This window comes from Kryptolebias marmoratus, linkage group LG8 (assembly GCF_001649575.2).
Source record: "Kryptolebias marmoratus isolate JLee-2015 linkage group LG8, ASM164957v2, whole genome shotgun sequence".
Classification (NCBI taxonomy): Eukaryota; Metazoa; Chordata; class Actinopteri; order Cyprinodontiformes; family Rivulidae; genus Kryptolebias; species Kryptolebias marmoratus.
The window spans coordinates 5673378-5687257 of NC_051437.1; the positions used below are offsets into that span (position 1 = coordinate 5673378).

The 13880-nt window shown below is 42.2% G+C and overlaps 1 protein-coding gene across 2 annotated transcripts in view; it reads left to right on the top strand.

Annotated features, from left to right (window-relative positions):
- The window catches only part of LOC108237669 (teashirt homolog 2), a 50393-nt gene extending 37097 nt beyond the window's left edge, over positions 1 to 13296 (top strand). For both annotated transcript variants that reach the window (XM_037977088.1, XM_017419274.3), the window contains exon 2: positions 9483 to 13296. In XM_037977088.1, coding sequence (XP_037833016.1) covers positions 9483 to 12520 — 3038 coding nt within the window. In that variant the 3' untranslated portion in view covers positions 12521 to 13296. The remainder of the gene's footprint in view (positions 1 to 9482) is intronic.
- Positions 13297 to 13880: the final 584 nt, after the last annotated feature.

Genomic DNA, 13880 nt, shown 5'->3' on the forward strand with positions numbered 1-13880 from the left:
ACCCCCTCCTCTCCTGCTCGTGTCTCCTCCCCCTCGGTGCACAACCTACAGCCACGCGAGGTATCAGTTCCGTTCCGTTGCTCCGTCCGCCTACCTTCTTTTCAATAAATTAACCACCTTCTCCCATGCAATGAATAAAAAGGCTGTGTGCCCGTCTTGCAGGAGGGCGCCTACTCCTCCTCCATTATAGCCGAACACCTGAGAAATGTCACGCCGCCAACTTGTAGGCTAAATGAGGATATAGCGATAGGGAAAATATTTTTGTTGCGCTGACTTTTTCCACGAGCAACATTTGACCAGCTTTGATGTGTTTGCGGTGCTGCATTAATTCCCCGCATATGGCACACTGCATCTCATTTTATTATGTTTCTTTCATTGTAGACTTGAGGATAATTTGCCTTTTATGCATTCAGCCTGAAAAGTCCTGTGCCCAACTTTAACACGTAATGGAAACAGTATTACAGCAGTGATTATTTCATGTAGTAAAAGCACCATTAAGTGAGTAGCTCTGCCATTAAATGCTGTTGGTTTTCTGTTAATTCCACCAGCAGTTTAATTCAGACATCCCAACAATGACTGCAGTCTTTAACCAGTTTTAATAGAAACAGGTCTCATGAACACAAATAATTGGCTCAATGGAGCCACTGTCAATCTCGTACAAAGCTTGATGTGCCTCCTCTGGGGAGCCCAATTCACTCGCTGCTTTTTTCATTCTAATCAACATCGAGATATCAGCGCAGCAGAATACCAACAAACAGCAGAAAGCCTGTTTTGAGGGGAAACTTTCAACTATTGGGTGCCAACACATTTCACTGTTTGGGCAGCCATTGTTCTCAGAATGGGCTGTCAAAGTGACAAGGCGCACCAGGCAAATCCAGAAGTTTGCACTTTTCAGAAAACAGCGGGCCCTAATCATTTCTTGGAGGACACTTGACAACAAATTTGCCATTAAAATGAATGTGAATAAGGAGGGAGCTGGCTGGTTTTGAAGCTTTTCTGCCTCTCTTACTGTTGCTTGTTGTCTCGTCCTGCCGAGCTCCAGCTTTGGCTGGCTCGCTTCTCTCGCTTTACGTTTGCCATGAAGCAGCCTTTGGTCCCCCCCCCTCTTCAGAAACTGACAGTACCAAGCTTCAGCTGCGAATTCCCTCTGTAGCCTCATTGTATTTAATGAAGGGAAAAAGTAGCAATCTAGTATTAATGAACTTGGAATGTAAAAAAAAAAAAAAAATGCTACCCTTTGCTGAAAACTGCATAAAACTGCTTGTACAAGGAAAGCTTTGGTTGGAGCTCATCCAGATTCTAATGAAAGATCCATACAGGGACAGAGCGGGTGGGAAGACTTTGTGAAATGCAGATTGTTTTAATAGAATGCACACAGTCTCCTCCAGCTGCACTATCAGTTTCATCAAGGCTTGACCTTGATGGAGGGCCCTTGTTGTTCGGGAGGGCCAGCGTTTAGGGTTCATGCAAAGTTTATGATGCGGGGCCTGTGAGCACTGTATATACATCTACTTCTCTCAGGGGACATGCAGCAAAGAGCGGAGGAGGCCGGCGGCTGGATTTCGTACTTTAATATAATGTAAAGAAATAACAAACAAGGAAATAAAGGTTTCAAGACAATTAAAATTAGAGTTTTCCTGCTTGGATGCAACAATTTCACAGACTCTAATGATGAAGTAAGTGTATGAAGCATCAGACAGGAAGTGAAAAGCTCTTTATTTAGTTGCCATGAAAAACAAACAGGCACATTAGGTGGCTACAGGCCATCATACCTTTCACTCAGTATCTCATAAAACCAGAACAAAGGCCTTATGTGTTCAAGGCAGTGGTCCCTTAAACGATGGCCCACTTTCTGCCCCGCTGCCACGCAAACATTCCTGACTGACATTCAATCAGGGAAATTTGAACCGAAGCAAGATGGTCTTTTATTAGTACCGCCCTGTTTGCTCGACTGGTCAGCTCCAATATGCGAGCGTTTGAGTGGCGTGCTGCGAGATGATGGGTTCGCTCTCTGATAAGGGTGAACGAGGGGTAAACTGCTATTCTGCAGAAAGGAACCATCAGACCCCATCACGTCGCTCCCGGAGAGCTGTGTCACGGGCTCTTCACAAACCGAGTGACAGAGCGCCGTGAAGCCGCTCCCCTCCCAGAGCTGGGAAACACAGCGTAGCCGAAGCCACCCTGCCTCTGATCCACCGGTTGGAGCTCCATCTTTAGGATCGTCCTTGTGCTTTTTCTGACGTGACATTCTCCTACTCACTTGCTAAACTGCTTATATTTACTTTTGCCTGTTAGCAAAGCAGAACAAACACACTGTGTTCAGTATGTTTATTACTGTTTATACAAAACACTCACACAGTTTATTCACTTGGCATTAATTTAAAGTTTTGACTTGCTCAAAATCCAAGAAAATTCTGCTTACTGGTATCTTGTGCAGATAGCATTTGCATTTGATGAAGTTTGGTAATGTTATACTGTGACATTACCAGTTTGGTGATTAAAGATTTCAAGTTTAAATAAAAAGTATTCAGATGATTTACAGGTGTATAATATTTGAGCTTGTATGAGCTTTTAACAGTATGATAACCTTAAGCAAAAATACAGCGGTTTTGTCGTGTGCAGGTATTAAAAAAGTCCAAATGATGTATTACGTCAGGTGGCCAACGTGTTTTTTGACCCCCATAAGTGGGATCAAAGGGCCACAAAGTGAACTGAAACATGAGCCCAGTATGATATCTACATCTATTATCACATCACAACGTCTGTAAAAGCACACAAAGAAAGAATTGTTCTTTTTCACATGAAAATAGCATCTGCTGCTGTGTTGGTAGAATGCTGAATGCTTTGTAAAAATGTACTTTCAAGGCTTTTTTTGTTTTGTTTTTATTTTTATTGATGACAAGTTTAGCATAGTTTTCATGCATGTTCAAAATGCAGAAATGCTCTCTTAGCTTATAGAACACATGCGATGGGTAATGTGGACATAAGTGGCGTTAACATGCAACATTTAGCTCTTTTTTTAGACATCCTTCCCCTGCTTGTTTGTCAGCATGACCTTTTGGCATTAAAAACTTGGCAGAAAATGTTTTGGCCTCTTTCAGTTTGCTGTGAACTGGAGAAAAGGCAGAAAAGAACACTGTGTTAAATTTCCTTTAAGTAATTACAAAGTCCTGTTTTTTATTAATTTGTAAAAAAAAAATATATATATTTTTTAATTTTTGGATTTTTAGGGCCAGATAGAGATTGCTGAATGGCCGTTTCTGGTCCTGAAGCATTATTTGGCCCATGTGTAAACGATATGATCTAATTAATTTCATTTAAAAGCAATTGCTACTATTACTACTGCTGCTAAAAACAATAAATTACTCTGGAGTATTGATTCTTGTATTCTTGGCACATGAGGCTAGAGGAAAAACAGTAAGTCGACTTGTATGTTCACACACACACACACACACACACACACACAGATATACTGTCTTTACTCCGAACACATTCAGCTAAAACACCAGCGAGCTAGCAGGCTGTTGTATAAACATGTCATTTTCGATAGATATAGAAAATGCTGAGAGAGTTATTGTATAGAATTGATGCCGACTACATTTAATTATAGTACTAAAGTAAAAGTTCTAATTGTACTTCCCTGCCAGTCTGTGCTTTGTGAAGTAAAATTTGGAGCCTGACAGGCTGTTGTTAGCTAGTTAATTAGCCATGTTATCTTCCTGTGTAGCCCACGATAGGCTGTTTATTACATGCCGTTTCTTCTGACTTGTTGTGAACGTTTATTCCAAGACAGCATCACCTTAAGAAATGATGGCCGGTGCTTCCATTGTTTATGAAACTCTCCTCTGAAAGCTGGGCCATGGCTGCCTGTGCCTTTTCACGAGCTATAATGGTCCTGAAATCTGATTTCAGGGATTCCTGTGTCCAAAAGTAAACATTTGGCAGACTTGGATTTTGAAAAGTACATATATATATATATTTTTTTTTTCGCTCTCTACACTGTGACATATAGGTTAGATATCTGTAAGGATTAAAACAGTACCAAATACAAACAAGTAAACCTGCTTGTGTTGGGGTTCCACTGATTATTCAGAAAAAACATCTCACTTAAGTGTGGCCCGTCATGAGTGTCTGTTCATACAGTGAACACGTTGGCGTTGCTAATTTTAAAAAGTATCCAAAACGGGACGGGATGATTGGAGGCACAATGTTGTCTTCCAGTTCTGATAACGGTCCCTTGTGGTGGGATGCAACACCAGACAACAACATGTGATGTGGTGGCGGAGGCACGTTTAAAGTGATGACCTAGGTGCTGGGGTGCAGATTGCGGTGCTCTCCCGCCGCTCACTTCCAATTAGGCCAAGGACCGACTGATGCGTCTCGAAGCAGAAGCTTCTAGTAGGCATCAAAAGGAGCAGCGTCGCTCGCCGACATCACGGAGTGAAGGGCCCCGTGGAGTTAGGCATCGCACTCAGTCTGATGTGGCTCAGTAAATACCGTGATTAGCATCCATTCACCATGCGAAGGCTCTCGGAGATTCCCACCTTTGTTCCGCTGCATAAAAAAAAATGCTCTAGAATAACTCCAAGTGAGCGCGCTTAATGGCTGTGTTAATTGTGTATTCCAGGGTTCTCTGTGTTTTTAGTTAACAGAATGTTGGTTGTGAAAACACTTTTGATTAATTGCCATAATTATTGTGATCATTTTTGCCCAAATGAACAGCCAGATGGCAGGATATGGTGTCATATTTGCGATCCTTTCATATTAATCTGGCTCGAGGTCCATCTGAGCACATTGTGCCATTTGTTGTGTTCACAATCTGTCCTCAACTTGTCCGTGTCTCAGCTTTTTCACAAGCTGCAAGTTTTTATTTGATTATATTAGAGCATTAAATATTAAAGTTGAGGGTGTATGAAAGCAAGGCATTTATCTGCATGAATAGCTTGTGTTTAGTGAAGTACGTAATGTGCTTTAAGTAACATCTCCTTCATGCATACAAAAATTAACTACGAGAGTGTTTTCGTCTCATGTAGTCAAAGCCTTGAATAGATCTAACAAAACCACTTTTGGGGGGTTCGTGGCTGCTTTTAAAACCCATTTCACATGATCTCATCTTTATTTCATTATTTTTCATCAGAACGTGCCGGCATTCTGTTAAAAAGCTGAATGCAACATGATTTCGTTCAAATATTCAGTTTTGAAGTGCATCATTATAACCATTTAGCGTAGAAGTGTGAGAAAAGAATGCCTCACATGAGATCTGATGACGCCTTTATTTAAAAGCAAGTCTGAAACTATTTCGCTCTGTGATATATCAATTAACCCCCAGACGATTTTCGTCAAAGAGAGCAGCCTGAGTGTGATTGTTCCTCCTCTACGCTGCAGTGTCCTTGGGCTCGAGAAGCCTGTTTCCTGACAGGGAACAATGAAGACAGAGGTGTTTACAGATCTTTACAGATGGCTCCGGGGCTCCGAATTAGGTCTTTGCCATTTCTCATGTGATTCCGTTCAGAATTAACTTCAGATGTGTCATCAGGGCTATCATCAGGATGTCTGACAATGCATCCATTTGATCATGACGTGCACTTCTCGCCGAGTTAGTCAGCTATCACTGTCAAATATTCGGGTGTTTCTCATTCTAATGATAGCTCAATGAGGAAATCACATCAGGGTGACTTTTGAAACACGCCATCCTTATTCCAACGTTGCAAAACAACACCTTCACAACTTTGTTTGGAATTGTTTCGTTTTTTTTCACACAGAGTACTTTTTGACTGACATTTCACACCTATTTATAACAACAGATGAGCGCTGTGACTAAGTATCTCTGAACTTAGAGACACAATTAACTGGGAACTTAGCTTATAGAAGAAGAAGAAGAAGAAGAAGAAGAAACGCAATCTTGTGTTCTGTGAGACAGCCCGGAGAGTGTTCAATGATCCTGACCTGCGTCGTTAGTGTGTGCTCTGCCTATCCGGCAGGCCTCCTTTTCTTCCTCTCCCTTTCTTCTTTTTTTTCCTTTCTCTCTTCTCGTGGCATAAATCCGGGAGATGAAAATGTCATGGAGCAGGTTCATTTTGCAAAGAGGTTTTGATTGCCATGCTCGTGTAATTGATTGTTCCAAGGACAGGGGGAAATCTAGAAATGTCATAACAGTCCTGCTTAGGTTGGTCCCACCGCTAGGCAATCAATGAGAAGTAAAAAGAGATATTGATTTGCGAGCGGCAAAAACTGTAGCTTGAGACAACCGGAGAGCAGTGCGGAAAGTGGCACAGACGTGCCGACCTGTCACTGGCACCTATGAATTACCCAATCTTCTCTGAAGATAGTGTTACCTCGGATACTCACGGAGTCCTGCGACAGGGATTGCAGCTGTCCGTTAGCTAAGCTCGTCAAACTGCTAACTCTCTGTGGCTTGTCAGATTAATGAAGGAAACGTTGACCTTCCAGTGGATAAATGTTTATGTTCTCACCATTACAAAACTTCTGGCATCTTAATGCTGGAAACAGAATACCGTTTCTCAGCTGCCACGTACACTTCAAAAGTGATGGGCACATTTTGAATAGGCTTATTCGAACCAGTGAGAGGGGGATTGTAGTCGGTGAAGACACTAATGCTCACAGTGGAGACATAAATATGTTGTCATGTAGGCCTTTTTAGCACCAGTCCATTTAGAAATGGTGCCATGAATCTGTAATTTTTATGCAGTTATAGCTGGTCTCTCTGGATGTAGGAAAAAAGGGTTTTGGCTTCGCAACAAGCTGCAGCCTCTGTAAATCCAGGCTTTGCTATGCCAAGAGTCTGTTCTAACGGATAAAGGTTATAAACACTTCAAGCGCCTGATTTATGATAGACACCTCAGGTTTTTTGACCTTTGCATATCTCTGTCTGAAGATATAAATTTGTCATGACACAGATTGGAGGCTTTACAGCAGTTTATGACATGCTAAATCTCAGGCAAGCATGCCAGCCTCTTGTTTTCTATGGCTGCTCGGTCTAGGAGTTGTCTTACTTGGCCTCATTTTCAAAGCAGGCATTTCCTATTCTTTCTTGTGGCAGGGAAAATGCAGTGGCTGTTGACTTTTGCCTTACAAGATTATGCACCCATTTTAGCACTTCAAATGGAGGGAGGGGGGTGGGGGGAGTGGCTGTTTTGTGCAGCTTACCGGTTGTTTCTGCTCCACATTCAGGAGGATCTTATGTAGCTGATCTATGCCACTGTCTTTGAATCTGCTCTTGTATTAGTGAGCAATGCAGCTGGGAATTGCTGCGGCTCCAGGGTAGATCAAAAGCTGGCAAAGCATTGTTACAAATGGTGTGAGAAGTGGAGTCAGACATGCGGGTTTCTCGGAGCGGTCCCTTCCAGAAGGTTAATTGGTGCCTCTGGATGTCTGCTACTTAAGGCATCTGATAGAAAGGCACAGAACAAGAGGAAGGGCAGCTGTTAATCTCTGTCAATTTTATCCTCAAAAACCAAGATAAGGACAAACGTTCGTGTTATTTCTTATATAACTTTATGCAAGTTATAGCCTGGAAATCCACAATTATTTTACTCACGAGTAAAACCGAGAGGTATGTAGGACGTAATCTGCACTGGAAATTATCGCTTGTCATAAAAATGAACTTATTCACCATCAAACAGGACATCTTTCCTCTTTGGTGAACAATCCCTTGGTTTTAGTGATAACTTTGAAGAGAGAAGACCTGAAGTGAGAGCTTGTCACAGCCATTTCTGTTCTCCAATGTGAATACTATATACAAGTATAAATAAAACATACCTTTGTGCTCTTGACAACTCTCTCCCTGAGCATCAAGGGTGTTTTGGGCGCCATCACTGATCTCAGTTGGCCAATCAAAACATCCCACTTCAGTGGAGCAAGGTCACACCACATTGGAGCTCTTGACTGTTGGTTTATGTGTGTGTGTGTGTGAAAGAGACAGAGAGAGGGAAAGAGTGCGTAGGCTCTCCTTCACCAAGCACCATTCTCTGTTTGTTTGGAAAGTCCGATTCTGTTCTCCATCCCCATCCATTAGCCGGCGAGCAGTTCATCTTCAGGGTTTCTCTCGAGGCACTTGTGAAATATTGATACAAAAAAAAAAGTCTTATTTTCAGAAAGCAAAAAAAAAAACGATGAAGACGTTCTCCGGGCTGCCCAGTGTGGGACGCCTGAGTGCTCGGCTGCAGTCAACCCCTCTCGGAGCGCCTTCTATTCAGAAGAGAAATATTAACCACATGAAACGCATAAGTACCTGGACAGGGCTGTTATGTCCTATTCATATTTAACAGGGAGCACATCTGCCACATCTTCTCTAAAATGCACATTTTCCTGCATGGCTGTGAGGTGGAAAATATGTCAAAGATATGTGACAACTCTGACAAACTGAATTTATTGCAGGATGTCTTCAAGAGGTATAAAACCTTGGTTGCGATTATGTCGTTATGGCTTAAAAAGTGGCTAGATTTCAAATAATCTACTAGAATTACTGGAAGGAAGGTTGTTTTAATCCTCTGCAGATGTGCTCATATCAAGCAGACTCTGCAGCTAGATGAAAAACCAGCTATGCTGAGTCAGAGTTTCCATTAATTGGATGATGGGAAATGTGTCAATTAGAAATTCTGTTGTTTAATTATCTGTTAATTGAAGCAATAATGTTTGTGCTCCAAGAGTTGAGAGAACAAACATATGAATAATGAAAGAAGTAATTGCTCTTTATGAGACTGCCAGGGAAAATAGAATGGCGTGACAGATTGCCAGTTATCTTTTGAAATTTGGTATAATAGTCTGGTTGTGACACTCATAACTGGATCGGCTCCTTAACCAGCTTTTGCACATTTGCGGCGTAATTTTAATTCTGCTGTCAACAAAATCAGTTTCCTAAAGTTGAGTTGCAGAATATTAAAAGTTTGTAATTGTAACTAAACTTCCGCTGATGTAATGAGTTCTCTCTTTTTATTTTTTTCAGTCAAGCCTTTGAAATTACTTCTGGATTGATTCGGCTCATTAGACAATCTGAGTTCATGTAAACCTGTTCCTCACATGTTGCTTCAGGGATGATGAGCTGTAGTCCACAACATAAGGCTCACGTTTCTGTTTCACTTTTGAAGCATCCATAATCACTGTGGAATAGGTCATTTGCAATAACACTTAACAGGCTCTAGATGAATCAATTTTCTTTTGTCACTCAGTGGCCAGTGATTGTTGTAAACATCTCAACTTGAGGTGAGGAAACCCTTGGACACACCATTAAGTCACTGGCCTGTCATGAATCAAATGGTGCTGTTACACCATCAGCAGTTAGTAAAAGCACCTATACTCTCCAGGCTCCCAAAGCATCAAGCAGCTGCCATTATAGCATCTCAAAACATTAAACTTGAATTTGTATGGAGTGTCTCTGTAATGTAAATTAAAAAACCTATAGAGACAGGAAAGAAAACTGTATTGTAATGCTTTTATTTTTTTCTTGTCTCTACCTTTTCTAGTGTACATGCCTGATGAAGATGCTGCTCTTCAGGATCCCATTGCTGAAGAAGATGGTGAGAACGACCCTCCAACTGAAGAGGAGTGTTCAGAGAAGACCAGCCCCAAGGTGTCCGAGGACAGGGAGCTGGACAACAAGAGCACCCACACCTACAGCAACCAGAACTCTCCCGTTAGTGTCCTTTCCAATCAGGAGGCGGAGTTGGAGTCGCGTCTTAGCGACAGCAGTGACAGACTCTCGGACTTCAAAACCTCCTCGCCACCTGAGAGCCAGAGGGATGAAGAGAGTTGCAGCTCAAAGCACAAGGAGGAGATGGGCAGTAGCTTAGAGAAAATGAGGGCGGCCTATGCAAACTTTCTCTCTGACTCCTACTGGACGGGGATTGGAATGGACTTGAAAATAGGCAAAAATACCAGCAAAGCCAACTGTGACAGCACCAATGGAAGCAGCAAGAGTGAGTTTGACTGGCACCAGGATGCCCTCTCAAAAACCTTACAGCAGACACTCTCCCCAAAACCTGCATCCAAACCCAACCTCTTTAGCTCTGTCCACCTGTACAGGCAAACTACCAAACCCTGTGGCTCAGTGTTCACAGGGGCAAGCCGTTTCCGATGTAAGGATTGTAGCGCAGCTTATGACACCCTAGTGGAGCTGACCGTCCACATGAACAAGACTGGACACTACCAAGACAACAACCACAAACAGAGTAACTCCGCTGCTTCGTCATCAAAATCTAGGAAAAGAAATTTGCAAGACATGGAGGGGAAAGAGGATGCACAGAAAGTTTTGAAATGCATGTTCTGTGGCCATTCTTTTGATTCGTTGCAGGATTTGAGTGTTCATATGATTAAAACTAAGCATTACCAAAAAGTGCCTTTGAAAGAGCCAATCCCTGTAATCACACCCAAATTACTGCCACCAGCGAAGAAACGAGCCTTTGAAACAACAAGACCGTGCTCCCCAGACTCAACCACTGGTGTGTCCGGCTACACTGAGGCACAACGGACAGCCAACCTTTCAAACGCTAACAACAACCGCTATGGTTATCAGAATGGAGCAAGTTATACATGGCAGTTTGAAACGTGCAAGTCCCAGATACTCAAATGCATGGAGTGCGGAAGCTCTCACGACACCCTTCAACAACTCACTACACATATGATGGTCACTGGACACTTCATCAAAGTCACAAACTCAGCATCTAAAAAGGGCAAGCAGCTAGCACTTGATCCCCTGGCCGTGGAGAAAATCCAGGGCATAGCTGAGCCTGCTGCCAGTGACAGTGAGGGAGAAAAGGTGTCTCCAAAAAATCCTTCCCCTGGCACTAGTGAGAAGGATAGCCAGTGGGAAGGTATATCGGACAAAACAGAAGAAATTGAAGCGAAAGATGACAAGCAAGAGAGTGAGGATCAAAAGGCGAGCAATGGGGCTTTTAAATACCCTTATCTCCGTGAAGAGGACCTTGAACAAGAGTCGAGTGGGGGAGGGGACATTCTTAAATCTTTGGCCAACACAGTGGCCTCCGCCATCAATAAAGCTCAAACGGGGACACCAAGCTGGAGTGCCTACCCGAGCATTCACGCTGCCTACCAGCTCTCTGGCATCATCAAAAGTGCCCCCCTCTCTGCTTCTCCCCCCACTCAGCTAAAGCAGACATTTAACCACAAGCTGAGGCCGATTGCCCCAAAGGGAAAGCTATACCACAGTGCTGTGGGAGTCGAGACTCCCCAGGGACCACATCAAAATGTGGACATCAAAAAAGAAAAGGTTGGCATTAGCGATGGCAAAGAAAGTCAGAATCTAAAGTTTGATCTGCTGGAGAATGATGACAGCGATTGTCAGGATGACTCCTCTTCCTCTTCAAAGCTTGACGCAGACTGTGTGAATGAAGAGAGTGAAACGATCAAAGGGAAGTTGAGCCCAGATTTCTCTGACAGAGGGAAGACACCGAGCCCTGCTGCCAGCAATGGACGCAGCACTACATCAGAGCCTCTCAGTGACACTCCGGATATTCTTGGCATAAATCCTCTTAGTGCGCTACAGTCAGTTCTGAACAATCACCTGGGAAAAGCAAACAAGCCCAATAACTCCAGAGCAGATAAAATATCGGCGCACGCACAGTCTATTTTTGCTGATTTTAATCGTGGCAGTGAGAAACCAGCTCCGATGCTCAGAAGTCCTGCAAGAAGTAGGCCTGATAACCCTTTTCTCTTGGTGAATAATGACCAGCCAATAGACCTAACAAAATCAAAACACAGCAAGGCCAGCTCTTTGCTGCTACGTCCCTCTACACCAATGCCACAGAAATATGCTTTGTCTGACATTGCAGATATGGTTAAAGTTCTTCCAAAGGCCACCACACCAAAACCCTCCATCCCGTCAAGGATTCCAACCATGAAGCTGGAATCAGACGTGCGACGCTTTGAGGATGTGTCTGCCGAGGTCTACTCCGTCCACAAGCGCAAAGGTAGACAGTCGAACTGGAATCCTCGCCATCTTCTCATCCTGCAGGCTCAGTTCGCCTCTAGCCTCTTTCAGACGTCCGAGGGCAAGTATTTGCTCTCGGACCTTGGCCCCCAGGAACGCATGCACATCTCCAAGTTCACCGGATTGTCGATGACCACCATCAGCCATTGGTTAGCGAATGTAAAATACCAGCTGCGGAAAACAGGAGGGACCAAATTTCTGAAGAACATGGACACAGGCCACCCGGTCTTCTACTGTAACGACTGCGCTTCCCAGTTTAGGTCGCCCACCTCGTTCATTTCCCATCTGGAGTCCCACCTCGGGTTCCAAATCAAAGACATGTGCAAAATGCCCGTAGAGCACCAAACGAAGCTGGAGGAGCCCGAAATGTTGAAGGCCCTCAGCGTCCGAGCCACCGAGGCTCTGGGCGCGGAGGACGACGTTGACTCAAAGTTCAAATGTAAGCTCTGCTGTCGGACATTTGCGAGCAATCACGCAGTCAAACTCCACCTGAGTAAAACTCACAGCAAATCCCCAGATAACCATTCACAATATGTTGAAATGGACAAGGACTAGTGATTCATATTATTATCATTAATATTATTATTATTATTATTATTATTATTACTGTCACTCGTTTCCTTTTCTTCCTTTTACGTTTTAATACATGGGTCAAATATTTCAACCATTTTTCAATTAGCATTGTGTAGTGTGCGTCATCATGACTTTGAAAAAAATAATCATGGCATACAGCAAAGACACACTGGTTAGAAGCTGTGTAAGTAAACACTAAGAGATCCTTTTGCACCCCGCTCAAATGCACCACCAGTAATGAAATGTATTACTGCTTGAAGAAACATAATTGCTGATGTTTGCATGCAATAGCCCTGGCTATGACTACTATTTATTTGTATATGTCAAGTTTCAATTGTATTTTAAAGACAGAATAATGAACTAATTGAACTACTTGTACAACCTCTGTGATACAGTACATCTGCACAGATGTGCAGCTGTTAAAGCAGGCAGCCTGAAACATGATCACACACATGCAGCCCTGTACAGTATATCGCTATGTAAAGACGTTTTGTGTTGCTATGATAGAAGAAGAAGAAGAAGAAGAAAAAAAAAGCACTTTAATAAATGTTTAATCACCAGTTTAGATGCAGATTCTGTACATGGCTCAAAAAACAGTTAGACGGTTTGGAAACAAGAATATTTCACATGTAAATATATTTTAGGAGAAAACAAAGGAAAAAAAAAATTCTGTTTCATGCAACAATGAGAACAAAACAGATGAGACCTGTGATCCCTGCACCTTTTTTTACTTATTCCAATAAAGAGTTAACATTTGATAATGGCTTGTATTTTGTTGTGCCTTCTGGTTTTTCTGTTAGTTTTAGGTCCAAGACCCTAAACGGCTCCAAACAATTCAGTGCTGGAAACATTTGCAGCAAAAAACTAAACTTAGCAGCAAAAAAAAAAGGACGTCTAATATCAGAATTCATATTTTCCATTTTGAATTTTGACACATTTCTAGTCTTACATTTCCAGATTTTTATCCATTTTATTCACTTTTTGGCATCAAATTTACTGTAATGTAACATGTTTGTACAATAGTACTCTTTTTATTTGTATATACAATTATTAGATGAGGGCAGGATTTTTATCCTCTATTCTTTTTTTGTTTTTTTTCAAAATTTCTTTGACTTTTCAATGCAGCTTGTGAGGACTAACAACGATGTAACGATAGATGTGGAGATATTATTTATATTGAAATTCCGCTCTGTTTTATTTCAACTTTAATAAAAAATAATACATGTAAATGTTCTTTATTGTGTGTAGGGAAAATACTGTTTAGTCAGAATCTTACAAATATCCATCATCTCATCATGCACATCTTTTTTTTATACATATGACTAAATGATTATTGCTAATT